General features: G+C 47.7%; 1 protein-coding gene across 1 annotated transcript in view; it reads right to left on the minus strand.

Moving 5' to 3' along the window:
- The window catches only part of UNC80 (unc-80 homolog, NALCN channel complex subunit), a 219538-nt gene that overhangs the window by 151867 nt on the left and 40573 nt on the right, over nt 1-27098 (minus strand). The window contains exons 11-21 of the mRNA XM_060257048.1: nt 26920-27039; nt 23766-24034; nt 20812-21192; nt 19091-19222; nt 15891-16038; nt 13773-13921; nt 12242-12411; nt 9630-9731; nt 7095-7303; nt 5549-5655; nt 4562-4658 (exon numbers count right to left, since the gene is read on the minus strand). Of these exons, the coding sequence (XP_060113031.1) occupies nt 4562-4658; nt 5549-5655; nt 7095-7303; nt 9630-9731; nt 12242-12411; nt 13773-13921; nt 15891-16038; nt 19091-19222; nt 20812-21192; nt 23766-24034; nt 26920-27039 (1884 nt within the window). The remainder of the gene's footprint in view (nt 1-4561; nt 4659-5548; nt 5656-7094; nt 7304-9629; nt 9732-12241; nt 12412-13772; nt 13922-15890; nt 16039-19090; nt 19223-20811; nt 21193-23765; nt 24035-26919; nt 27040-27098) is intronic.

Here is a 27098-nt window from a genome sequence, read left to right on the forward strand (position 1 = left end):
GGGGGTATTTTGGGGAGAGGCACTAGATGCTATACAGAAAATTTAGCACCTCTACCTCAAAAAACAGCCCCCCCAGAGCTCCTGACACCCGCGGATCAATTCCCCATCATTCCCTATGGGAATCGTTCCTGGAGGTGCATAATGGCTGTGGGGGTGGAGCTTCCCCCGCCGGCCAGCTGGCTGGGGGAGGGGGGAAGCCTGTAAAACCAGGGGATCCCCCGCTGGGACCTGGGGATTGGGAAGCCTAGTAGTAGTACTTCCAAACACCGCTAGATATATACCCCATGGAAACTGGGAGTAGTCATAACCATGTGGCTATGAAGATGGGCTATTCAGCAGAGTCACAAATAACCCTGCTGTTAACCTTGTCCTTGATGTAAGACGTAGCTGACTTTTTAATGCCCGTTATTGCCTCCCATTCACAGTACTTATCACAAGCAGGCATACGTAGGAGGCATGAGACAAAGCCACGTATCTGCAATATGTAGGGTTGCCAATCCCCAGGTGGGGGCAGGGGATCCCCCGGTTTGGAGTTCCTGCTACAAAAAAAGCCCTGGCTATTTTAAGAGGAAGTGATGGAGCTCTTTCTGGTCATGATGAAGGGGGACGCGTGCAGCGTAGCCAGGAGATCCTACAATTGTCTCGCAGTCAGAAGTTCTAACTCTTTAGTGTTATCCAGGGTGCACCACCAGGGAGCAAACTGGAATTTCACTCCTTTGGCAGTTGTGCAGACCTGTTTTTTTTTTAAAAAAAATGGGACAAAATAACAGGCCCCGAAGGTAATTGTGGTTCATTTCCCACATTCTGCCTTTTACTCATCCATGAATAACCATCAAGCTCCACCCCCATCGCCCCCCCCCCCAAAAAAAACCCTTTGGGTTTACAGTCAAAGGGCTGGAGATGAAGAATACTGAGGAAGGTTTAGATCCCAGAACCCTCAGAAATTTTTCATTGCAGGGGAAAAGGCTGAGAGAATAGGCAGACAATGTCAGACTCCCTCACCTCTCTCTTCAGAAAAATAAGGCCTTTGAGAGGCTATAAATACATATTTCAGCCAAGGATAGATGGTATGCCATATTGCTAGGGTTGCAAAGTCCAATTTAAGAAATATCTGGGGACTTTGGGGGTGGAGCCAGGAGACTTTGGGGGTGGGGCCAGGAGACATTAGGGGTGGAGCCAAGATCAAGGCTGTGACAAGCATCATTGAACTCCAAAGGGAGTTCTGGCCATCACATTTAAAGGGACAGCACACCTTTTCAATGCCTTCCTTCCATAGGAAATAATGAAGGATAGGGGCACCTTCTTTTGGGGCTCATAGAATTGGACCCCCTGGTTCAATCATTTTGAAACTTGGGGGATATTTTGGGGAGAGGCACTAGATGCTGTACTGAAAATTTGGTGCCTCTACCTCAAAAAACACCCCCCCCAGAGCCCCAGATACCCGCGGATCAATTCTCCATGATTTTCTATGGGAATAAATCTCCATAGGGAATAATAGTTCCCAGCAGACATTTCCCTCCCCTCCCCCCGCTTTCTGATGACCCTGAAGGGGGTGGAGGGTCTCCAAACCGGGGGATCCCCTGCCCCCACCCTTTGCGTATTAGACCACACACCCCTGATGTAGCCAGTCCTCCAAGAGCTTCCAGTAGGCCTTGTAAGAAGAGCCCTGTAAGCTCTTGAAGGATTGGCTACATAAGATGGGTATGGCCTAATTTGCAAAGGGGTCCCTGCTACAAAAAAAAGCCCTGAAAATAGCATTTTGATGGCAATGACATAGGAACAGCAGGCGCAGACCTGTTTTGGCTTTACCCCTATTTCTAAAGACAGCATCCTTTTTGTTAGGGTTGCCAAATCCAATTCAAGAAATATCTGGGGACGTTAGCGGTGGAGCCAGGAGACTTTGGGGGCGGAATCAGGAGCAAGGGTGTGACAAGCATAATTGAACTCCAAGGGAGTTCTGGCCATCACATTTAAAGGGACAGCACACCTTTTTAAATGCCTTCCTTCCATAGGAAATAATGAAGGATAGGGGCTTCTTTTGGGGCTCATAGAATTGGACCCCCTGGTCCAATCTTTTTGAAACTTGGGGAATATTTTGGGGAAAGGCAGTAGATGCTATGCTGAAAATATGGTGCCTCTACCTCAAACCACAGTCCCCCCAGAGCCCCTGATACCTCCACATCAATTCCCCATTATACCCTTTGAGAATCGATCTCCACATAGGAAACAATGAAGTGCCCAGCAGACATCCCCCCCCCCCTTTCTGGCGACTCTGAAGCGAGGGATTGGCCTATCTACTCACAGGTTGCAGCCAACTTCTTCCAAGTAACACAGACACACCATCCCAAGAGGAAACCTTTCCAATTGGAGACTGAAGCCTCTGGAGGAGGAAAGTCACATGGTGGCTTTGGAGCGGGGCTTCCCCCCACCGGCCAGTTGACTGGGGGTGGGAAGGAGCCTGGGAAAGCGGACGAAACCCCGCTAGGACCTGGGGATTGGCAAGCCTACTTTTTGTACAGAAACGTATTGCTTGAGGGAGGAATGGTGCAGATGGAGCGATGTTCTGCCTGTTTCTGACAATGTAATCAATAATGTGAGCTCACTTTGATTATTATGAAAAATACAGAAGGAGAAGGACTTGTTGGTAGGCGATGCAGCATTCCTCTTTCGATACAGAACCAGGAGAATGTCACGACGCAAGGTTGTTTCCTTGGTGACAAGGAACTCTGAAGCCAGATGACTGCAAAGTAGCTGAAAGCATAACATTTCCGTCCCTTTTGTACAGGGAAGGAACTCAATCCCCCCCCCCGCCCCGTATATCAGTGCTTTTAAAAAAACACAACACAACAGTTAATTGTACATCTCCGAGAACATCTCAAGCATTACCGGTAATTTTCTGCAGGACGGAGGACAGCGTGACAATAATGGCATGGTGACGCAAGACATGCGAACACAGAAGAAAAGAGATAATTAAATCACATCTTGTACAGGGTTTTCCATTTCACCAGTGCTGAGGGTTTAGAGGAAATGGTGGAGGATAAACAACGGGAAAGAAAAGCTGGCGGGCTCATCTATTTCACATCAGAAGTATGAAACAGTAGCACAGTAGGTTTGGGACCTGATCCTTCCTTCAATATAATAATTTCAATTTTTTTTCTCCCCCCAAGTTGATGTGTTTCATTTTGGAAATTCCAAATGTTACTTTGGTGTAATTTGTTGAGCATATCTGCTTTTTTTTTTTTTTTTTTAAATATTCCTTCTTGGTTAGGATTTCATTGAAATCAAGGTGGTATGGGAAGCAATGAGGAAGGGAAATGTCTTCAACGCAGGGGTGGAATTCTATCTGGAGCTCCTCTGAATATTAGGCCACACCCCTCTGATGTAGCTAATCCTCCAAGAGCTTATTTGGAGTACTGTGTAGAATTCTGGTCACCACAACTCAAAAAGGATATTATAGCACTGGAAAAAGTCCAGAAAAGGGCAACTAGAATGATTCAAGGTTTGCAACATTTTCCCTATGAAGAAAGGTTAAAACGCTTGGGGCTCTTTAGCTTGGAAAAAAGTTGACTGTGGGGTGATATGACAGAGGTTTACAAGATTATGCATGGGATGGAGAGAGTAGAGAAAGAAGTACTTCTCTCCCTTTCTCACAATACAAGAACTCATCGGCATTCAATGAAATTGTTGAGCAGTCGGGTTAGAATGGATAAAAAGAAGTACTTCTTCACCCAAAAGGTGATTAACATGTGGAATTCACTGCTCAGGACGTGGTGGCGGCTACAAGCATAGCCAGCTTCAAGAGGGGATTGGATAAAAATATGGAGCAGAGGTCTATCAGTGGCTATTAGCCGCAGTGTTTTGTTGGAACTGCCTGGGGCAGTGATGCTCTGTATTCTTGGTGCTTGCCAGGGGGGGGGGGCAAAGTGGATGGGCTTCTAGCCCCACTTGTGAACCTCCTGATGGCACTTGGGGGTTTTTTTGGCCACTGTGTGACACAGAATATTGGACTGGATGGGCCATTGGCCTGATCCAACATGGCTTCTCTTATGTTCTTACAAAAAAGAGCCTTGTAAGCTCTTGGAGGATCGGCTTTTTATTATTATTCCTTCTTAGTTAGGGTTTCATTGAAATCAAGGTGTTATGGGAAGAAATGGGGAAGGGAAATGTCTTCAAAGCAGGGGTGGAATTCTAGCAGGAGCTCCTTTGCATATTAGGCCACACACCCCTGATGTAGCCAATGCTCCAGGAGCTTACAAGGCTCTTTTTGGTAAGCTCCAGGAGGATTGGCTACATCAGGGGTGTGTGGCCTAATATGCAAAGGAGCTCCCGCTAGAATCCCACCTCTGCTTCAAAGTATGAAGAGCCAGAGGGAAATAGGATAGGTTTTAAAAGGGTAAATATGAAATAATAATAAAAAAGAAGAAGACGAAAGGAAAAACTGAGGTGGAAGGAGAGGAGGGAAAGTCAGAAGGACTGAGGAAACAGAACCCTGATGTCTAACCATCTTTTTCTTCTGTGTGATGGAGCCTGGATGGATGTCTTCGGCAGGTGTGCCATTTACCAAGACGCTTGAAGAAATTATCCTCTTCCTCCCGCCCATTCTCCATGCCGCTTCCTGGGCCTCCTTCTGACAGCTTCACCGCGCTTGTGAATTTCACCTGAAGGAAGAGGAGGAAACAGCTTGTGGGTCGTAGTTCCCCCCATCATTTTTTTGTTGAGTTTTCATTTTTAAAAAGAACGTCAACATCACAGCCCACTTACAGAAGCTTTGTGAATCGCTGCTGGCATGAGGGATGTGGACAGGGAAATTTCAGTGAATGATTCCTGCAGTGCAATATTTAAAGACACGTGGAGCTAGTGCAAGATGCACTAAACCAGGGGTGTCAAACATGCAGCCCAGGGGCCAAATCAGGCCCCCAGAGGGCTCCTATCAGGCCCCTGAGCAACTGGCTGTCATCTGCTTCCTTCTCCCTCTTTCTTGCTTCATTTTGCATAACAGCTTGCTTTGCAAGGCTTGCTCAACTGCACAGGAGCTACAAAGCAAAACCTCTATTTTTTTCCATTGGCTGGGGTTTCTCCGTTAGGGAGGAAGGGGAGAAGGTAGAGCTTGTTTTCCCAGGCTCTCTCAATCACACAGCAGAGCTACTGAGCCAAGCCTCTCTCCCTTCTATTGGCTGAGACTCCTCCCTCCCCTGTCCCCTGGGGAAGGAAGGAAAGAGCCAGAGCTTCCTTTGCCCAGCTCCCTGGATCCCATGGGAGAAATACAAAGAACGCACCTTTAAAACCATCAAGTGTTAATATTTTAAGAATGTTTCAAGTTGGTTTTTTTTTTTTTTATAAATTCAATTGTGTTTGTCTCTGTCATTCTTAAAGTTTATATCTCTGCTACGCAACCTTAAATAGGTACACACATTACCCGGCCTGACATGGCCTGGCCCAAAAAGGTCTCATTATGTCACATACGGCCCTCACAACGAAGGAGTTTGTCACCCTTGCACTAAACATACTCACTCTTTATCTTTCAGCTAGCCTGAAGACATTTGCCTACCTTGGAACTCTGCCTGATGAAAGAGAGGCGGTCTACAGAACTGATATCCAAAAGGTCTTCGACGCCGTCGGTTAAACCAGAAAGTGATGAGCGTTTCAGCCAATTCCCTGAAAAGAAAACATAGTCGGGGCCCTGAGCAGAAGCGCAATGAAGCGACACTGTGAAGTGACAGTATACATTTATTTCCACCACCCTTGTTATTACTTCTGTCTTCACCCTATGTTGACCAGGAATAAACGTGAATCCCTCACTAGCTCCCTGGAGAAGCTGTCCCTCATGAAGAAAACTTGGGACAGCCCATGAATTTCAAAAACTTGGAGCAGAGGTCTAGCAGTTGCTGTTAGCCACAAGATACAGATGGAGCTCTCTGTTTGGGGGAAGTGATGCTTTGTATTCTTGGTGCTTGGGAGGGGCAACAGTGGGAGGGCTTCTAGTGTTTTGTCTCCACTGGTGGACCTCCTGATGGCACCTGGGATTTTTGGCCACTGTGTAACAGAGTGTTGAATTGGATGGGCCACTGGCTTGATCCATCATGGCTTCTCTTATGTTCTTAACTTCTGGTAGGGTGAACTGAGTTTTAGAATTTAAAAGGGAAATAATAATTTAGGCAAAAAGCTGAAGAATATTGATGTTGCCCGTGTTGTCAAAATCTGAGCGGAACATTTGTTTGGTGACTTCTTTGTATGGCACACATAGGGATATGAAAATATTTTAGCGAGGGTTCATGAAGGAATCGTGGTGGGGAGAAATAAGCAAGTGGGAAATCGTTTGAGCAGGCCAATTTCCTCCTCTCGCTCTCCCCCCTCCCCCCTTTTTGGCTGGCTCTCAACTGTGCTCTATATTCAGAGATCAATGAGCAGGGCTTTTTGTAGCAGGAACTCCTTTGCATATTAGGCCACACCCCCAATGTAGCCAATCCCCCAAGAGCTTACAGTAGCCAGTAGTGGTTAAGTGTGCGGACTCTTATCTGGGAGAACCGGGTTTGATTCCCCACTCCTCCACTTGCAGCTGCTGGAATGGCTTTGGTCAGCCACAGCTCTGGCAGCGGTTGTCCTTGAAAGGGCAGCTTCTGTCAGAGCTTTCTCAGCCCAACCAACTTCACAGAAGATATAGCAGATTGTGAGCTGCTCTCTCTGATTCAGAGAGAAGGGCGGGGTATAAATCTGCAGTCTTCTTACAGTAGACCTGTAAGAAAAGTCCTGTAAGGTCTCGGAGGATTGGTTACATAAGAGGGGTGTGGCCTAAGACGCAAACGAGTGCCTGCTAAAAAAAAAGCCCTGTCAATGAGCATGCTCAGTCCTTATCAGGGCAGCCAGCCCTGATTGGTTGACCACCAGTCAGCTGAAGAGCAAATGCTCTGAAATCCCCTGGCACGGTGATGGGGGGAAAGGGGCAAGAGGAGCCTGTAGGCTCAAAACGTTTGGGGACTCCTACCGTGCTGCACAAAGACTATTCCCTTTCTGTGGATGGCCCGGTTTTGCTGCTCACACGGCTGGCACAGAGGCCAGTCGCATTGCGGTGACATGAGGTCAAGAAAAACTTTTACCTAGGGGCAGCTTGAGTTTCTTTCGGAGAGAGATCCGTCGCGAGCGGGAGCGCAAACGCCTCTCTGTGGTAGTCCCTGAGTGTGCAGTGGTGCACTCGGAGGTATCCTGCTCCGACTGGCTGCTGGTGTCGCTTGCGGCGCTCTGCGATTTGAACATCTTCCTCCAGAAGTCCTTGCGGCCGAGGGCAGCTCCTTGCATCTGCTCATCGCTGTGAGGAAACCAAGTACGGCATGGAGAGGCCTCGGATTCAGCAGGAGCTCACAGGAACGCAGCTCCTGAACCTTTCTGTGGGTCCCCCTCCTCCTCCCCACCTACCTTGTTCATTGAATAGGAGGTGCAGCTGCATAACAATCCCTGGATTAGGAGAGCGGGCAGCCAGCCAGACACCAGGAGCTTTGCCACGTCCCCAGCAGTCCTCATTAACCCCTGGAGAAGCCCACGCTACCCTTTCTCCACTTCTGATGTGATTTTGGGTGGCAGGTGGCTTGCTGGTCTTTTGACTGTGGGGGGTGGCCAAGGAGAGCCCCAGGTGAGTGAGGCCTGCTTGGGCTGGCTAGATCTCTACTTTCTTGCATCAGGTTGTGTTGGCTGGTGAGGAGGAGCGGCATATGCAAATGAGTTATGCTAATGAGTTCCACCACCTATTTTTCTACAAAATGACCTCTGATGGTATGGATAAGCATTTGGCCAAATGTACTCAGCAACATGCTGACCGCTTCAACATCTGACTTTTTACAGTTGTGCTTGAGTAGAGAATATGAGCCCTGTGGCACAGTGTTAAAGCTGCAGTACTGCAGTCCTAAGCTCTGCTCACAACCTGAGTTCGATCCCTGGCGGAAGCTGGGTTTTCAGGTAGCCGGCTCGAGGTTGACTCAGCCTTCCACCCTTCTGAGGTCGGTCAAATGAGTCCCCAGCTTGCTGGGGGGAAAGTGTGGATGACTGGGGAAGGCAATGGCAAACCACCCCATAAAAAGTCTGCCGTGAAAACGTTGTGAAAGCAACGTCATCCCAGAGTTGGAAACGACTGGTGCTTGCACAGGGGACCTTTCCTTGAATAGAGAATGTACGAAATGGTATTTTGCTTGCTTGTTTCGGTCTACTGATATTTCCAAATTGAAGTCAGATAGGAAAGCGTGGCATTGTTCAGAATACAATTGCTGCAAAATGTGTGCTACAAATGAATACTATAAAAGGTGTGTGTGGCAGAGAAACTAAGCAGGGTTGGTTTGGGGGGGCCAGGCCGCTCCACCCAACCCCCCCCTTCCAACTGTATGGCCCCTCCTTTCCCATCCACTCTCGCTGCCACCGCTCTTCCCACCTTGCTCTTGCTGCCTCACACTGGCTGCTGCCGCTCTCCCTGTGCTCTTACTGCCTTGTTCTCACGGCCTCTGCTCTCCCTGCCACCCCATTCTCTCCACTGCCACTCTGCCCAAGCTCTTGCCACCTCTTTCTTGCTGCCCCGCTCTCCCCGCCACTGTTCTCCCCGTGCTCCTGCTGCTCAGTTCTTGCCACCCCGCAGGCACGGGGAGAGCCAAGGAAATCCAGGGTTACTACACAGAGACAGGCAATGGCTAAACCACCTCTGCATATCTCATGCCTTGAAAACCCTAAAACAGGGGTGTCAAACATGCGGCCTGCGGGCTGAATCAGGCCCTCGAGCAAGTCTGCTTCCTTCTCCCTCCCTCTTGCTTCCTTTTGCATCACAGCTTGCTTTGCCAGGCTTGCTCAGTCGCTCAGGAGCGACAGAGCAAAGCCTCTATTTCCTCTATTGGCTGAGGCTCCTCCTCCCACATTCTATGCACCCACGTGCACAAGATTTGAACGAGTCAAGAAGGTCGCAAAGCATGCTGCTGCCATAAAAGCATCCACAAAATTCATGCTAAGATACAAGAGTGCACTTTTGTGGCTTATACCTACTCTAAGGCCTGTATATTCAAAAGCATCAAGCAAAGGTAAGATTTCTTACTCGATTGGAAGGGAGGGTAAAAGTTTGGACAGAGCTCCAAATTAGGGTTACCAATCCCCAGGTGGGGGCAGGGAATCCCCCGGTTTGGAGACCCTCCCCCCACTCCAGGGTCATCAGAAAGCGGGGGAGGGGGGAGGGAAATGTCAGCTGGCAACTCTATTATTCCCTATGGAGACTTATTCCCATAGAAAATAATGAATTGACCCATGGGTACATGGGGCTTGGGTGTGTGTGTGTGTTTTGAGGTAGAGGCACCAAATTTTCAGTATAGCATTCAGTACCTCTCCCCAAAATACCCTCCAAGTTTCAAAAATATTGGACCAAGGGGTCCAATTCTATGATCACCAAATTACGTGCCCCTATCCTTCATTATTTCTTATGGAAGGAAGGCATTGAAAAGGTGTGCGGTCCCTTTAAAAATGATGGCCAGAACTCCCTTTGGAGTTCAATTATGCTTGTCACACCCTTGCTCCTGGCTCCACCCCCAATGTGTCCTGGCTTCACCCCCAAAGTCCCCAGATATATCTTGAATTGGACTTGGCAATCCTACTCCAAAATATCTACTTACTGCTCTGGAGTCTGCAATGGGCGGCTTGAGATATAACTGCGGCATTCATCGGGAGCAGAAGTTGGCTGACCTTTGTCAATTACGACACTTCCCACTTCGGATCTAAGGAAACAGAACAGTTAGTGCCTGTGAAGTCAGGATTATCCCCTATAAATCAGTGCAGTATTTCTCAATGCGGCAGAGATCCAGTTCTTACAATCCGTCCACCTGTGCACACAGTTGTCGTAAATCTGGCAAGACAAGGAGCACATGAATTTGTCTTACATCAGGTTGGGCCAGGGGGGGGCAAACTCACTTAACGTAAGAGCCACATAGAATAAATGCCAGATGTTTGAGAGCCGGAAGACAGGAACGCCAGATGTTTGAGATCTGCAATACAGGAAGGAAGGGAGGGGGGAGGAAGGGAGGGTGGGATGAAGGAAGGGAGAGAGGGAGGGAGGATTGAATGGAGGAAGGGAGGGAGGGATGAAGAGAGGGAGGGAGGAATGAATGGAGAAAGGGAGGGAGGAATGAAGGAAGGGAGGGAGGAAGGAAGGAAGGAAGGAAGGAAGGGAGAGAGGGAGGGAGGAATGAAGGAAGGGAGGGAGGGGGGAGGAAGGGAGGGTGGGATGAAGGAAGGGAGAGAAGGAGGGAGGAATGAATGGAGGAAGGGAGGGAGGGATGAAGAGAGGGAGGGAGGAATGAAGGGAGGGAGGGAGGAATGAATGAATGGAGAAAGGGAGGGAGGAATGAAGGAAGGGAGAGAGGGAGGGAGGGATGAAGGAAGAGAGAGAGGGAGGGAGAGAGAGAGGGAGGGAGGGAGGAATGAATGGAGAAAGGGAGGGAGGAATGAAGGAAGGGAGAGATGGAGGGATGAAGGAAGGGAGAGAGGGAGGGAGGAAGAGAGGGAGGGAGGAATGAAGGGAGGAAGGGAAATAGATGGGGGAGGGCATAGGGAGGGGAGGTGGAAAGAAAGCAAATTTAAATGCATTCTCCAAGCCACCAGCCGGCTTGGCTTGGAGAAGTGATTTAAAGAGAGAAAAATGCCTTCTCCAAGCTGGCTGGTGGGGTGATGGGGGCTCCCAAGCTGCAGTTTGGCCACCCCTGGGTGGGACCATTGGCCATCTAGCTGAGCACCATCTGCTCAAGGGATGCCTGGAGATGTGGGATAAAGCCTGGAAAGGGTGGTATTTGGGAAGGGGGGGGGGACTTCAGCAGAGTCCATTCTCCAAAGCAGCCATTTTCTCCAGGGGAACTGTTCTGCATCATCTGGAGATGAGTCGTAATAACAAGAGATCTCCACCTGGAGGCTGGCGACCCTAACTTTGCTCTAACTGGCAGGAAGTTCTCTAGAACCTCTGATAGATACAGGTTTTTGCTACATTTGAAATGAAATCCTTTCCTGAGAGAGGCCAGAGAGAGTAACTTCTCTGTAGATAGAAGAGCAGCCTAAAACATGACTAGGGTCTATCTGTCAATTTCAGATGGATTTCTTTACCTATACAAGTCTGGATCTCATGGATAAGAAGGGTGATGCCCCTTGAGATGTGTGCATAATTCTGCCTCACAGTTAATATTACCTATCACAGGACAGCCTTTCAGATGACGAACCCAGCATGCCTAGAATCCTTCAGTCACACAGATCTCTGTGGTATGCGAAATTTGGCAGGCTGCTGGCTGCATCCGCATCAACAACATAGCACAACTGGAGAGAGCCAGTTTGGTGTTGTGGTTAAGTAGGTGGTGGACTCTTATCTGGGAGAACTGAGTTTGATTCCCCACTCCTCCACTTGAAGCTGCTGAATGGCCTTAGATCAGCCATAGCTCTCGTAGGAGTTGTCCTTGAAATGGCAGCTGCTGCGAGAGCTCTCTCATTCCCAGCTACCTCACAGGGTGTCTGTTGTGTGTGTGTGTGGGGGGAGGAGGTAAAGGAGATTGTGACCGCTCCGAGACTCTGAGATTCACAGTATAGGGTGGGATATAAATCCAATATCTTCATCTTCATCTTCTTCTTCATCTCCTTCTCCTCCTCCTCCTCCTCCTCATAATGTTCTTAGGGGCCAGGAGTTTCCTATACATATCTGAAGGACAGGGCTTTTTTATAGCAAGAACTTCTTTGCATATTAGGCCACACCCCCCAATGTAGCCAATCCAAGAGTTTGTGGAGCTTTTAGTACAGGGCCTACTGTAAGCTCCAGGAGGATTGGCTACATCAGGGGCAATGTTCCCTCTAACCTGCAGAGTCTTGTGAGCAAAAATTCTACTTTGTGAGCTACTGGCATGAAAGTGGTGAGCCTCTGCATAAATTAGTGTGTTCTGGGGCTGTGTTTCCCGAGCAAAGACAAAAATGTGTGAGCTGGAGGCTAAAAATCTGTGAGCTAGCTCACGCTAACTCAGCTTCGAGGGAACACCGGTCAGGGGTGTGTGGCCTAATATGCAAAGGAGTTCCTGCTACCAAAAAAAGCCCTGTTGAGAGATATGAAAGATAGCATTTATCTTGTTATGAAAGCTGGATTCACTTGAGGTTGGACTGTATGGAAATGGAAACTTACTAATTAAACAAATTTCATGTGTTTGTGCACCTTGAATGGATACTGTAAAATAACTGTGTGCCTTTCCCGCTTGATACAGACCTTTTACTGCTTGGTGGTTTGGGTTCCTGTTCAGTCATTTCCTCTGCTTTTCTTGCCGGGACCAATTTCTCAGCACTGTCCAGAAGGGCGCTAAGAGCCACTCTTCGAAAGACGTTCCCATGAGCTTCCTTGATGAACTGAACCAGCTGTCTGATGTCACAGTACAATCCCTAAAGGAAGGGAGACCAGCTTGTCAGGATATTAGTAATTAATTTCTTTCTGGGCGTTTTATTTATCGATTTAAACATTTGTATCCCACCTTTCTTTATTGTTCAAGGTGGCTTACAATAATGGTTAAAAATATTTCCAGTTAAAGCCAGGCCTCAGATCCAGCAGGAGCTCACAGGAGCACAGCTCCTGAACCTTTCTGATGGTTCCCCCTCTTCCTCCCCTCCTACCTACCTTGTCCATTGAATAGTAGGTGCAGCTGCATAACAGTCTCTGGATTAGGAGAGCGGGCAGCCAGCCAGCCACCAGGGGTTTTGCCGCACCCCCCCCCCCCCAGCAGCCCTCATTAACCCCTGGAGAAGCCCACACCACACTTTCTCCACTTCTTATGTGATTTTGAGTGGCGGGTGGCTTGCTGGCTTTTTGACTGGAGGAGGCAGCGCAACTATGCATCATCCTCTATATGACAGCCTTTTAAGTACTTAAAGGTGGTGAACATATCACGTCTCTTCTCCAGGCTAAACGTGCCCAGCTCCTTCAGCCTTAAGAACATAAGATAAGCCATGTTGGATCAGGCCAGTGGCCCATCCAGTCCAACACTCTGTGTCACACAGTGGCCAATACACACACACACACACACACACTGTGGTTAATAGCCACTGATGGACCTCTGCTCCATATTTTTATCTAACCCCCTCTTAAAGCTGGCTATGCTTGTAGCCGCTACCACCTCCTGTGGCAGTGAATTCCACATATTAATCACTCGTTTTAACCTGACTGCTCAGCAATTTCACTGAATGCCCACGAGTTCTTATATTGTGAGAAAGGGAGAAAAGGACTTCTTTCTCTACTTTCTCCATCCCATGCATAATCTTGAAAACCTCTATCATGTCACCCCCCAGTCGACGTTTCTCCAAGCTAAAGAGCCCCAAGCATTTTAACCTTTCTTCATAGGCCACACTCCCCTGATGTAGCCAATCCTTCAAAAGCATACAAGGTTCTTTTTTGTAAGCTCTTGGAGGATTGGCTGCATTGGGGTGTGTGGCCTAATATGCAAAGGAGCTCCTGCTAGAATTCCTCCCCTGACTTCACATGATCTGGACACTATACTTCTGTTCATACAGCCCAAGATTGCCTTTGCCTTTTTAGCCACTGCATCACACTGACGACTCATGTTCAGTATACAGTCTACTAAGATCCTAGATCCTTTTCGCACATACTATTACAGCCACGACAACTTTTCCCCACCCTATAACAATACGTTTGAGATTTCCTCCCTACACACAGAATTTTACATTTATTGAAATTCACTGCGTTTGCTTCATTCCTGACACTGAAGGGTAAATGCCAAAGTTGTCCTTACCAGATTCTCTGGACTGTGGAGCTCATGTGTCGTCGAGGCACAACGGGTGATCAGCGATTTGAACATGGCACTGACAATGATACCTTCCACGCTCTGAGCCGTAGACTTATTGTCCACCGTGCTGAAGTTATTTCCAAAGCCAGCCCTGTCTGCAAAAGGCAAGCAGGGAATGGTCAAATCATCCTGCCCTAGGGTTGCCAATTTCTAGGTGGTGGATGGAGATCTCCTGGGATTGCAACTGATCTCCAGGTGAGAGTGATCAGCTCATCCAGACAAAATGGCTGCTTTGGAAGGTGAACTGTATGGCATAATACACCACTGAAGCCTCTCCCCTTCCCAAACCCCGCCCTCTTCAGGCTCCACCCTCAGAATCTTCAACTATTTCCCATCCCAAAGCTGGCAACCCTATCCTGCCTGGTTACATATGAAGAGGGCTTTTTTTGTAGCCAGAACTCCTTTGCATATTAGGCCACACACCCCTGATGTAGACAATCCTCCAAGAGCTTACAGCAGGGGTGGCAAATGGTAGCTCTCCAGATGTTTTTTTGCCTACAACTCCCATCAGCCCCAGCCAGCATGGCTGATGGCTGGGGCTGATGGGAGTTGTAGGCAAAAAACATCTGGAGAGCTACCGTTGGCCACCCCTGGCTTACAGCAGGCCCTGTAAGAAGAGCCCTGTAAACCTTTGGAGAATTGGCTACATCAGGGTTGTGTAGGCTATTATTATTATTATTTACATTTGATGAATTGCCTTATCCCGGCTAGCCCCAAGCTCAGGGCGATGTACAACAGTAAAAAATACATATATATATATATATATATGTTTACAAAGCGGTTGTGATGACAACCCTCATCTACGGCTCCGAATCGTGGGTTTTATACCGTCATCACCTGCGACTCCTTGAGCGCTTTCATCAGCGCTGCCTTCGCACCATCCTCAACATCCACTGGAGTGACTTTGTGACCAACACTGAAGTCCTCAAGCGGGCAGAGGTTACCAGCATCGAGGCACTGCTGTTGAAGACGCAGCTGCGCTGGGCAGGGCATATTTCTAGGATGGAAAACCACCGCCTTCCCAAGATTGCCCTGTATGGCGAACTCTCCACCGGCCATCGAAATAGAGGGAGACCAAAGAAGAGGTACAAGGACTCCTTGAAGAAATCCCTTAGCACCTGTCACATCAACCATCACCAGTGGTCTGACCTAGCCTCAGATCGCAAAGCATGGAGGCACACCATCCACCAGGCTGTCTCTTCCTTTGAGAACGCACGCATAGCTGGTCTTGAGGACAAAAGGAGATTGAGGAAGAATCGCACTGCTACAGGACCAACCCTAAATCAGACTTTTCCCTGCAGCCGCTGTGGCCGGACCTGCCTGTCCCACATTGGTCTTGTCAGCCACCAGCGAGCCTGCAGCAAACGTGGACTATTGCACCCTTCTTAAATCTTCGTTTGCGAAGCCAAGCCGATATATATATATATATATATATATATATATATATATATATATATATATATATATATATATATATATATATATATATATATATATATATATATATATATATAAATTACATTTAAAAATTACAAACCCTGATGGCATCTTTAAAGTGCTCTTATTCAGTCATTACATCACATCAAGGGTGCAAAGGAGTCCGTGCTACACAATAAAAAAAGCCCTGCATATAAATGTAACCTGTAAGGACATAAGAGAAGCCATGTTGGACAATATATATATACACACACACACAAATACACACACATGCACACTGACGGACCTCTGCTCCATATTTTTATCCAATCCCCCCTTGAAGCTGGTTATGCTTGTAGCTGCCGCCACCTCCTGTGGCAGTGAATTCCACATGTTAATCACCCTTTGGGTGAAGAAGTACTTCCTTTTATCCGTTCTAACCTGACTGCTCAGCAATTTCATTGAATGCCCACGAGTTCTTGTATTGTGAAAAAGGGAGAGAAGGACTTCTTTCTCTACTTTCTCCATTCCATGCATAATCTTGTAAACCTCTATCATGTCACTCCGTGTCAACATTTCTTTATTGATGCACTCCCTCCCCTACAGGGAACCAGGAATGGTGCTTTGGGTGGTTGTGCCCACACTTACTGTCCGTGACGGGCTCCATGCAGAATCCCAGCAAAGCATGCAAAAAATCCACCACATTGTTGAGGGAGTCTTTGTTCACGTAGTCCCTCATGGTTTGCCGGAACTGCATCTTATCCAGCTTGTACAATTTGGTGAGGCAATTCTGCGCCTGGGGAGACATTTTAAGAACAGAAAACATCTGCTTAGCTTCCAGGGGAAACCACTGATGGCCAGGCGGGTTCTCAAAGAAACAGAATGGCACCGCCTAGGAGGTCTAATTTACAACGGAATGATATCTTATGGAAGATGGTGCCTAAAGCAAAAGCCAAGCACCTTGTGGCACTTGGTGATCTCCCGCGATTACAGTTGATCTCCAACTGAGTTCTCCAGTTCCCACAGAGAAAATGGCCGCTCTGGAGGGCCGTTCTTAGAGAACCGTGGGTGCCGTTTTGAGTAATTGATCAGAAATACGTTGTTTGCAACATATAGAGTGCTGGCTCCAGGTAGTTTAATCATCACCAGACCGCGGCATACTTGGCTGCTAAAGAGAACCGTTGCCTTGTGAAATTGACCTGAATTATACTTGTAATGAATGGAGCTGCGGTTCCAGAAAAAATATTTGTCAGACGAAGAATCGCCTTTGAATCATGCCCACTTTTATCGGAAGCGTGTCACAACTGAATATTATGGAAAGAGACTCTGACCCCTGTGTGCACGTTTGTGTGAATATAATCATTGTTGTGTCAGTGGATTTTATATTGTCAATTGCACTTTAATATTTATTTTTTTTGAAGAAGATGAAGATATTGGATTTATATCCCGCCCTCCACTCGAAGAGTCTCAGAGCGGCTCACAATTTCCTTTACCTTCCTCCCCCACAACAGACACCCTGTGAGGTGGGTGGGGCTGGAGAGGGCTCTCACAGCAGCTGCCCTTTCAAGGACAACCTCTGCCAGAGCTATGGCTGACCCAAGGCCATGCTAGCAGGTGCAAGTGGAGGAGTGGGGGAATCAAACCCAGTTCTCCCACATAAGAGTCCGCACACTTAACCACTACACCAAACTGGCTCTCCTGATGAATATGGGTATGAGTATACAGACATTAGATGTTTGTTCACAAAGAAGTACTGTAATCTGATTAATTACTATGATATAAATCATAGAGTGATATTCTTGAGTAACAGTATTCAGCATTTGTCACTTAAACGTTTCAAACACGGTTACCTCATAGTCTTCAACCTTTCCGTGTTCCTTTCCCTTTTTTGTCTAATTCCCAGGTAGGGGCAGGGGATCCCCTGGTTTGGAGGCCCTCCCCCCACTTAAGGATCATCAGAAAGTGAGAGGGGGAAAGGGAAATGTCTGCTGAGTACTCCCATTATTTCCTATGGAGACCAATTCCCATAGGGTATAATGGAGAATTGATCTCTGGGTATCTGGGGCTCTGGGGGGGGGCTGTTTTTTTTAGGTAGAGGCACCAAAATTTCAGAATTGCATTCAGTGCTTCTCTTTAAAACACCCTCCAAGTTTCAAAAAGATTGGACCAGGGGGTCCAATTCTATGAGCCCCCAAAGAAAGTGCCCTTATTTTTCAATATTTCCAGTGGAGGGAAGGCATTTAAAAGGTGTGCGGTTTCTTTAAATGTGATGAGCAGACTTCCCTTCGGAGTTCAATTATGTCACAATCATGTCCTGGCTCCACCTCCATAGTCTCCTGGCTCCCCCCCTCCCACATAGTCCCCAGATATTTCTTGAATTGGACTTGGCAACCCTATATCCAGGTCAGGATGGCCCAAGGCAAATCTTGAAAGCTACACAAGGCCAGTCCTGGTTAGTATTTGGATGGGAGACCTCGCAAATGCATGGGTTCATTTAGTCTTCATTGGGTTCCATTCAATCACGGAATTTCGTTTCTTCTCCTTGCAGTCAAAAGCATAATCTTATACGTGTGATCAATAATTTCAGTCCCAACAAAGAAGGGAAGGAAAGAAGAAGATGATGATATCGGATTTATATCCCGCCCTCCACTCCGAAGAGTCTCAGAGCGGCTCACAATCTCCTTTACCTTCCTCCCCCACAACAGACACCCTGTGAGGTAGATGAAGATATTGGATTTATATCCCGCCCTCCACTCTGAAGAGCCTCAGAGCGGCTCACAATCTCCTTTACCTTCCTCCCCCACAACAGACACCCTACGAGGTAGATGAAGATATTGGATTTATATCCCGCCCTCCACTCTGAGGAGTCTCAGAGCGGCTCACAATCTCCTTTACCTTCCTCCCCCACAAGAGACACCCTGTGAGGTAGATGAAGATATTGGATTTATATCCCGCCCTCCACTCCGAAGAGTCTCAGAGCGGCTCACAATCTCCTTTACCTTCCTCCCCCACAACAGACACCCTGTGAGGTAGATGAAGATATTGGATTTATATCCCGCCCTCCACTCTGAAGAGTCTCAGAGCGGCTCACAATCTCCTTTCCCTTCCTCCCCCACAACAGACACCCTACGAGGTAGATGAAGATATTGGATTTATATCCCGCCCTCCACTCTGAGGAGTCTCAGAGTGGCTCACAATCTCCTTTACCTTCCTCCCCCACAAGAGACACCCTGAGAGGTAGATGAAGATATTGGATTTATATCCCGCCCTCCACTCCAAAGAGTCTCAGAGTGGCTCACAATCTCCTTTCCCTTCCTCCCCCACAACAGACACCCTGTGAGCTGGGTGGGGCCGGAGAGAGCTCTCACAGCAGCTGCCCTTTCAAGGACAACTTCTGCTAGAGTTATGGCTGACCCAAGGCCATTCCAGCAGGTGCAAGGGGAGGAGTGGGGAATCAAACCCGGTTCTTCCAGATAAGAGTCCGCACACTTAACCACTACACCAAACCGGCTCTCCAGGGGATGCTTTAGCAATCTGGGTAAAAAAATCTCTATGGAAGGTGTTCTCACTCAAATAATACAGGTTTGGGGAGCTGCTGTGATATGGCAGGCAAATAGCTGGACTTGACTTTGGAGACCAGGTGTTCATTCCCCACCTGGTCATGAAGCAAACCGGGTGACCTCAAGCTGGTCCTTTTCTCTCACCTTAACCAGATGGGATAATATATTCTCCCCCATCCTGGATTTTGTGAACGTAGGTCCTGCAGACCCCTGCCTTCGACAAATATCGGACTGTAAAAAGCAAAGGGTTTATAACCGGTTTCTCATCTTTCTTCAGAGGCTTCATACCTGATGTCTTAGGCGGTCTCCGGAGAGCCCACGATGCCCTTCTCCGCAGCCATAGGCACAACCCAAAGACTTCACAATTTTGATCAACATTGTCAGAGCTAACCTGTGGGTGCTCGTTGGGGTGCTTTCATCCTTAGGGCCATCGATGTTTTGGAGAGGAGAGACAAGAAAATGGGCATCAGTGTCCTGGTAAAGAGTTTGATAGCATCCCGTTCTCTACGAACTGGTGTAGCTTTTGCTCTTACACAGGGGTGGAATTCCAGTAGAAGCTCCTTTGCATATTAGGCCACACACCCCTGATGGAGCCAATCCTCTGGGAGCTTACAAGGCTCTTTTAGTAAACTCTTGGAAGACTGGCAACATCAGGGTTGTGTGGCCTAATATGCAAAGGAGTTCCTGCTAGAATTCCACACCTGATCTTACACTATCCAACTAGGGTTCCCACCCTCCTGCTGGGGGTGCAGGTTTCCCCAGTTTTGGAGTTCTCAACCTGCCAACATAGAAGAAGAAGATGATATTGGATTTATATCCCGCCCTCCACTCCGAAGAGTCTCAGAGCGGCTCACAATCTCCTTTACCTTCCTCCCCCACAACAGACACCCTGTGAGGTGGGTGGGGCTAGAGAGGGCTCTCCCAGCAGCTGCCCTTTCAAGGACAACCTCTGCCAGAGCTATGGCTGACCCAGGGCCACCCGGTTCTCCCAGATAAGAGTCTGCACACTTCACCACTACACCAAACTGGCTCTCCTGGCTGGTGGGGAAATCCTCCCCCCCATAAGCTGTGTTGTACCTGACATGCCCAGTATGATGGCATCATCCAGAAGTGATGTAATTGTGCCAGGCACATCACATGGGGATGCATTAGCAATCTGGGTAAAAAAACCCCTCTATGGTGCCATAGAGTTTTTACCCAAATTGCTAGAGCGTTCTTTGTGCAATTTGCCCATGCAATGATGTCACTTCTGGGCGATGTCATCATGCCACACACGCTTTGAGAGAAACTCCCCCCACCCCGGGAACCAGGTAAGACCTGCCAACCCTAAATCCAACTCAAAGAGAATGCTAAACCCTTGAAACAAAACTTGTATTTGTCATCAGATTCACACACAGTCTACTGCAGAGAGCCTCAGCTTTTTTGAGCACTTTTGGAATTCTGAATTCGGGCTCTTCCCTGCCACCCCCACTCTCCCCGCAGCCCCGTTTTCACCACTGCTGCTCTCCCCGGGCTCTTCTCTGCCTCTCTCTCCCCCCACAGCCCCGTTTTCGCTGCTGCCACCCAAAATTTCTGGCTATGGGGTTGCCTACCACTGAGCTGTCCCAACTCACGTCACCAAATGGCGAGAGAACACACATTAAAAGCTTCGTTCTGGGGTGGCCAGACTTCCTTAACGTGAACGCCACATGCAATAAATGTCAAATGTTTGAAAGCTACAAGGAAGGAAGGCAGGAAGGCAAATAGATGGGAGGAGGGGGAGGGAGGGGGAGGTAGAAAGAAAGCAACGTTAAATGCATTCTCCAAGCCACCAGCTGGCTTGGCTTGGAGAGGTGATTTGAACAGAGAAATGCCTTCTCCAAGCTGGCCGATGGGGCGGTAGGGGCTTCATGAGTCGTACAATATGTGCGAAAGAGCCACATGTGGCTCCTGAGCCACGTTAGGCCACTCCTGGCTTAGTTCGATATGCACCAATAGGGAACTACTTCTAGTAGATGGCCACTACGTACCTTGTCTTCCTTTTTATCGTTTTTTTCATAAGGCCTTCCTCCTCCTCCTCCGTCTCCTCCTCCGTCCCCTCCTCCGTCGCCTCCGTCACCTCCACCACCCCCTCCCCCTCCTCCTTCTTCACCGCCATCTCCAGTTCCGCTGACTGGAGCAGCCCCAAACCCGGATGCCGAATTGCTCAAAGCTCCCTTGAGGTGGAAGGAGGTTTCGCTCTGTCTCTTTTCACTGGGCTCGTTCTCTTTGTTCTCGCTTTTCCTCCTGGTCTTCTCCACACAGGGCACCACGCCGAGCTGAAGGAGGCATTCCACAATGTTGAGGGCCACGTCACAGATTCGGGAACTAATGTCATGGTTCAGCACCAAATAGACAGCCTTTAGAACCACCTTGGAGGATGGGAGGGGGAGGAACGAAAAGTAAGAGACTGTATTGTGATAAATGGAACTATGTTAATCACTGACAAAAGGAACTGTGTGTTTCCTAAAGCTCATACCCCACCCCACCCCGATCTTGTTGGTCTCTAAGGTGCTAAAGGCAAAGGTAGTCACCTGTGCAAGGACTGAGCTGTTACCGACTCATGGGTGATATCTCATCACAACGTTTTCATGGCAGACTTTTTACAGGGTGGCTGGCCATTGCTTTCCCCAGTCATTTACACTTTACCCCCAACAAGCTGGGTACTCATTTTACCGACCTCGGAAGGATGGAAGGCTAAGTCTACCTTGAGTCGGCTACCTGAACCCAGCTTCCACCAGGATTGAACTCAGGTTGTGAGCAGAGCTTGGACTGCAGGACTGCAGCTTTACCACTCTGTGCCACGGGTTTTTTTCTAAGGCGTTACTGAATTCTGATCTAAGGACATAAGAGAAGTCATGTTGGATCAGGCCAATGGCCCATCCAGTCCAACACTCTGTGTCACATAAGAACATGAGAAGCCATATTGGATCAGGCCAATGGCTCATCCAGTCCAACACTCTGTGTCACATAAGAACATAAGAGAAGCCATGTTGGATCAGGCCAAGGGCCCCTCCAGTCCAACACTCTGTGTCATATAAGAACATAAGAGAAGCCATGTTGGATCAGGTCAATGGCCCCTCCAGTCCAACACTCTGTGTCACATAAGAACATAAGAGAAGCCATGTTGTATCAGGCCAAGGGCCCATCCAGTCCAACCCTCTGTCACATAAGAACATAAGAGAAGCCATGTTGGATCAGGCCAATGGCCCATCCAGTCCAAAACTCTGTGTCACATAAGATCATAAGAGAAGCCATGTTGGATCAGGCCAATGGCCCCTCCGGTCCAACACTCTGTCACATAAGAACATGAGAAGCCATGTTGGATCAGGCCAATGGCCCCTCCAGTCCAACACTCTGTCACATAAGAGAAGCCATGTTGGATCAGGCCAAGGGCCCATCTAGTCCAACACTCTGTGTCACACAGTGGCCCCCCCAAAAATCAGGAAGTCCATCCGTGGGGCCAGAACACTAGAAGTCCTCACACTTTTGCCCCTCCCAAGCACCAAATCTAGCTGTTTCCCATGGTGGTAACTTCACAGTGAAGGAGGCATCATTTCCAAGCAGTTCATCATGTGGACCATCACTTTCCCAGGGTGAATTTCCTTATGAGTACAGGTCAGCTACTGAAAGGATCAGCCCATTATGAGAAAGATGAATCCCCAGATATGAACTGCTGCTCACTTAACCCAACAGATCCTATAAAAATGAAAGGTAGAGCGAACCGATGAACAAATCACAGTGTAAGAAATTACGTGTAAATACAGGGCTGGTTTTTGCATATCTGTTTTGCTGGCAAAGGCGCTTTTTCTCTGATGGAAGAACCTTTCCCCTGATATGAGATGTTCTTCAGCAGGTAGAACAACCAGGGCTTTTTTTTTGTAGCAGGAACTTCTTTGCATATTAGGCCACACCCCCTGATGTAGCCAATCCTCCAAAAGCTTACAGGGCCGTTAGTGCAGGACCTACTGTAAGTGCCCAGAGGACCAGCTACAGCAGGGGTGTTTGGCCTAATATGCAACAAAGCTCCTGCAACAAAAAAAGCTCTGGGAACAACAAATTTCTGTCTGTTGATGGAAAGTTCTCTGCTAGCAGAAAAGGACCTGAAGGATTGAACCCAGGGACTGCAAAACTGACGATTGGGGGAAAGAAACTTTCAGGAGATGCTCCTTCCTTTTTAAAGCAAGACTTTTGTAAAAATATACGTCTATTCTCAGAGTGTCTTAACGAACTGTCTCCACAAAGAGTTAACAATAGGATTGTTATGGACAACTATCGTGCATCCTATGCGGTAATCAGGGCTTTTTTTTTGTAGCAGTAATCCTTTGCATAGGAGGCCACACCCCCTCATGTAGCCAATACTTCAAGAGCTCACAGCAGGGGTGGCCAACGGTAGCTCTCCAGATGTTTTTTTTTTTGCTTACAACTCTCATCAGCCCCAGCCATTGGCCATGCTGGCTAGGGCTGATGGGAGTTGTACGCAAAAAACATCCGGAGAGCTACCGTTGGCCACCCCTGGCTTACAGGGCTCTAAGTACAGGGCCTACTGTAAGCTCTTGGAGGATTGGCTACATCAGGAGTGTGTGACCCAGGTTTTTTTTTTTTTTAGCAGGAACACAGTTCCAACTCGCTTGGCATCGAGGGGGTGTGGCCTAATATGCAATTGAGTTCCTGATGGACTTTTTTCTACAAAAGCCCTATGTGAAACAATGTTGATCTCAAGGGTGTGGCCTAATATGTAAATGAGTTCATGCTGAGCTTTTTCTACTAAAAAGCCCTGGTGTGGCCTAATATGAAAAGGAATTACCGCTACAAAAGAAAAAAAGAAAAGAAAAAGCCCTGTCGATACTGAAAGAGAAGGGCTGGAATATAATCAGTGACGTTTCTGTTTTCCACATCCCCCCACTAAAGGAGGAGGGCGTGACACCTCCAAACTGCTCTTTACCGAGAGGTCCAGCATGCCGTTCTTGTGGACAAAGTTGCTGGTCCCATCAATGTGGTCCGTGTCCTCCAGGCAGCTGTAGTTGATGCAGGAATCCGTCAAACTCCGAGGGAGGTTGGCGCACGCCAGAGGCTCGTGGGGCATCTCGGGGATGGGCACCTGGTTGCAGAGCTTGCGCATGTGCTCGCTGAAGAAGTCCGCATAGCCCACGTTGAAGGAGGCTAGGGTGGTGTTGAAGGTCGCCACCGTGATGGTGGAAATCTGGGAACGCACTGCAGGAAAGAAAATCCGATGACGTTAGCCTCCTTGGACAGAGAATTAAACAGGAGCTCGTTATGTAGAAAAAGAAGATGATATTAGATTTATATCCCACCCTATACTCTGAATCTCAGAGTGGTTACTTCCCCCTCCCCTACGCACACAACAGAAACCCTGTGGGGTGTGTGGGACTGAGAGAGCTCTCCCAGAAGCTGCCCTTTCAAGGACAATTCCTACGAGAGCTATGGCTGACCCAAGGCCATTCCAGCAGCTACAAGTGGAGGAGTGGGGAATCAAATCCAGTTCTCCCAGATAAGCGTCCTATCTACATATTGGTTATGTAGAGTCTAGATTTTCCATTTAGTTCAGATTTGGAACACCGTCACCTTCTATGGGCGCTCATTTAGTTCTTATATACGGATCTTTCCAATTAGAGGGAAAAGAATTCTCTGTTTTTCAGAACTTTTTGGATTTGGCAAAGTTCTCAGGGATATTTAAGAGTAAAAATCAGATGAGCATAACTATCTAGCCACATAAATATAGAAGAAGAAGAGATTGAATTTATACCCTGCCTTTCACTCAGAGTAGCTTACAATTTCCTTTCCCTTCTTCTCCCCACAACAGATATCCTGTGAGGTAGGTGGGGCTGAGAGAGCTCTTTTGTTGGTCTTGAGAGAAACAGTTGTGGAATCTTGTGAGGAAAAAGCTCTACTTCATGAGCTGCTGACATTAAAATTGTGAGCTACTGCATCAATTAGTTTGCTCTGGGGCCATTTTTTTCTGAGCTAAGATAAAAATGTGTGAGCCAAAGGCTAACATGCTGTGAGCTAGCTCACACTAACTCAGCTTAGAGGGAACACTGCCTGTGAGGTAGTTGGGGCTGAGAGAACTCTTTGACTAACCCAAGGTCACTCAGCAGCCGCAAATGGAGGAGTAGGGAATCAAACCCAGTTCTCCCAGGTTAGAGTCCACACACTTCACCACTACCCCAAACCGGCTCTGGTAATTTGGTGAGGGAATTAGGAGAGGTCACTGGGTCAGTGGAGCAAATGGGCTATCTCCAGGCACTCAACAATAACTAAGGCCCTCAGTGCACACCATAACAATCCACACGTTTTCTGCCAGCCTCTCAGAGTCGCCAACCTCCGGGAGGAACCAGCAGACCTCCCAGAATTGCAACAGATCTCCAGAAGACAAAGAGAAAATGGCTGCTTCAGAAGGTGGATTCTATGGCATTACGCCTCAAAGCGTACCCACCAAACCTCTAGAAATTTCCCAGCCTGGCAACCCTATCTTTGGCCCTGTAAGATAAGAAGAGGCACATTATACTCGCATAAATTGGCTGTCAAGAACAGGAGGGCTATAATTTCTCTTGTTTCCTTCCATTGATAAGGAAATTGCGTGCCAAAACTGAAGCCAAAAGAGTAATACATCAAAAGAGTAATATATCAAGCCAGGCAGGTTTTTAGCATTAAATGTACAGATATAGAGATATATGGAGATCCCTTACAGCTATTTTTTTAAAAAATAAATGCCATTATTTTAATGGATGACGTTTTGAGGCCAAAAAGTAAGACCTCTGGAAGAGCCATTCAACTCCATAGCAAAAAGTCCCCTCAATATTTCTAATTACCAGGGCTTTAAAAAAATTATTTATTCTGTTTATATCCCACCTTCCCTACCAAAGCCAGTTTAGGGCGGCTTACATATTCATAAAAAGTCGCACAAAGACCAGTAATCTGTATATTCTGTAAACATAACATATAAAAATACATTAATATATAAAAACATAAAACAGTTTCAGGTACTATATTGATCTTAAATGGTGGTGTGTTAAAGATAGCGGATAGCTGCCTGGTCATTCTGTGTCAAATTTTGCTATTCAACTGTTTCTGCTAGATGTTCTCTATAAAAAAAAAACAGATCTTAAGGTCATGATTGTGCCTTGAGGTGGTCCAGATAGGTAGAAAAAGCCCAGCAGGAACTCATTTGCATATTAGGCCACACCTAAGAGAAACAAAATATGCAATTTGGCCTTAAGAGCATAAGAGAAACCATGTTGGATCAGGCCAATGGCCCATCCAGTCCAACAGTCTTTGTCACACAGTGGCCAAAAAACCCGTGCCATCAGGAGGTCCACCAGTGGGGCCAGGACACTAGAAGCCCTCCCACCATTGCCTCCCCAAGCACCCAGAATACAGAGCATCACTGTTCCATCCATAAGAACATAAGAGAAACCCTGTTGGATCAGGCCAATGGCCCAACCAGTCCAACACTCTGTGTCACACAGGGACCAAAAAACCCAGGAGCCATCAGGAGGTCCATCAGTGGTGCTAGGACACTAGAAGCCCTCCCACTGTTGCCCCCCCCCACACCAAGCATCAAGAATACAGAGCATCACTGCCCCAGACAGAGAGATCCAGCAATACACTGTGGCTATTAGCCACTGATGGACCTCTGCTTCATATGTTGATCCAATCCCCTCTTGAAGCTGGCTATGCTTGTAGCCGCCACCACCTCCTGTGGCAGTGAATTCCATGTGTTAATAACCTTTTGGGTGAAGAAGGACTTCCTTTTATCCGTTCTAACCCGACTGCTCAGCGATTTCATGGAGTGTCCGCGAGTTCTTGTATTGTGAGCCTTCTATTGTCAGACTCATTCTTTCTGGTCCTACAAACCTGGAAACTTTCACATTTGCACAGCATATTTCATTGGACCAAATGAAGCTTGCAGAAAAGTCTGCCCATTCTACATTATCATATTTATTGCTGTACCTCTCTAAAAAGGTATATTCACTTAGCGACAGTATAATTAAAAGGAGTAAAATCGCCATCCAATCGCCTTTAGATTTTCCGTATGGAAATCCAATGTGGCTTCGTTGATCGGCCTGTGTTCTCACCATGGCTGTTGGAGTGATCCGGAAGGTCCGTCACCAGGGTGTGGTGGGAATGCGAATGCCTGGCGCTCAGGCTTTCCATCTCGGTCGCTGTATCGGAACTGCCCCGCCTGGTAAACCTTCCTGGAGCACAGGCCAAAAATGGAAGACGTCTTTATTGCACAGAGCTTTGAGGTCTCTTT

Source organism: Heteronotia binoei, chromosome 16 (assembly GCF_032191835.1).
Source record: "Heteronotia binoei isolate CCM8104 ecotype False Entrance Well chromosome 16, APGP_CSIRO_Hbin_v1, whole genome shotgun sequence".
In the NCBI taxonomy this organism is placed as follows: domain Eukaryota; kingdom Metazoa; phylum Chordata; class Lepidosauria; order Squamata; family Gekkonidae; genus Heteronotia; species Heteronotia binoei.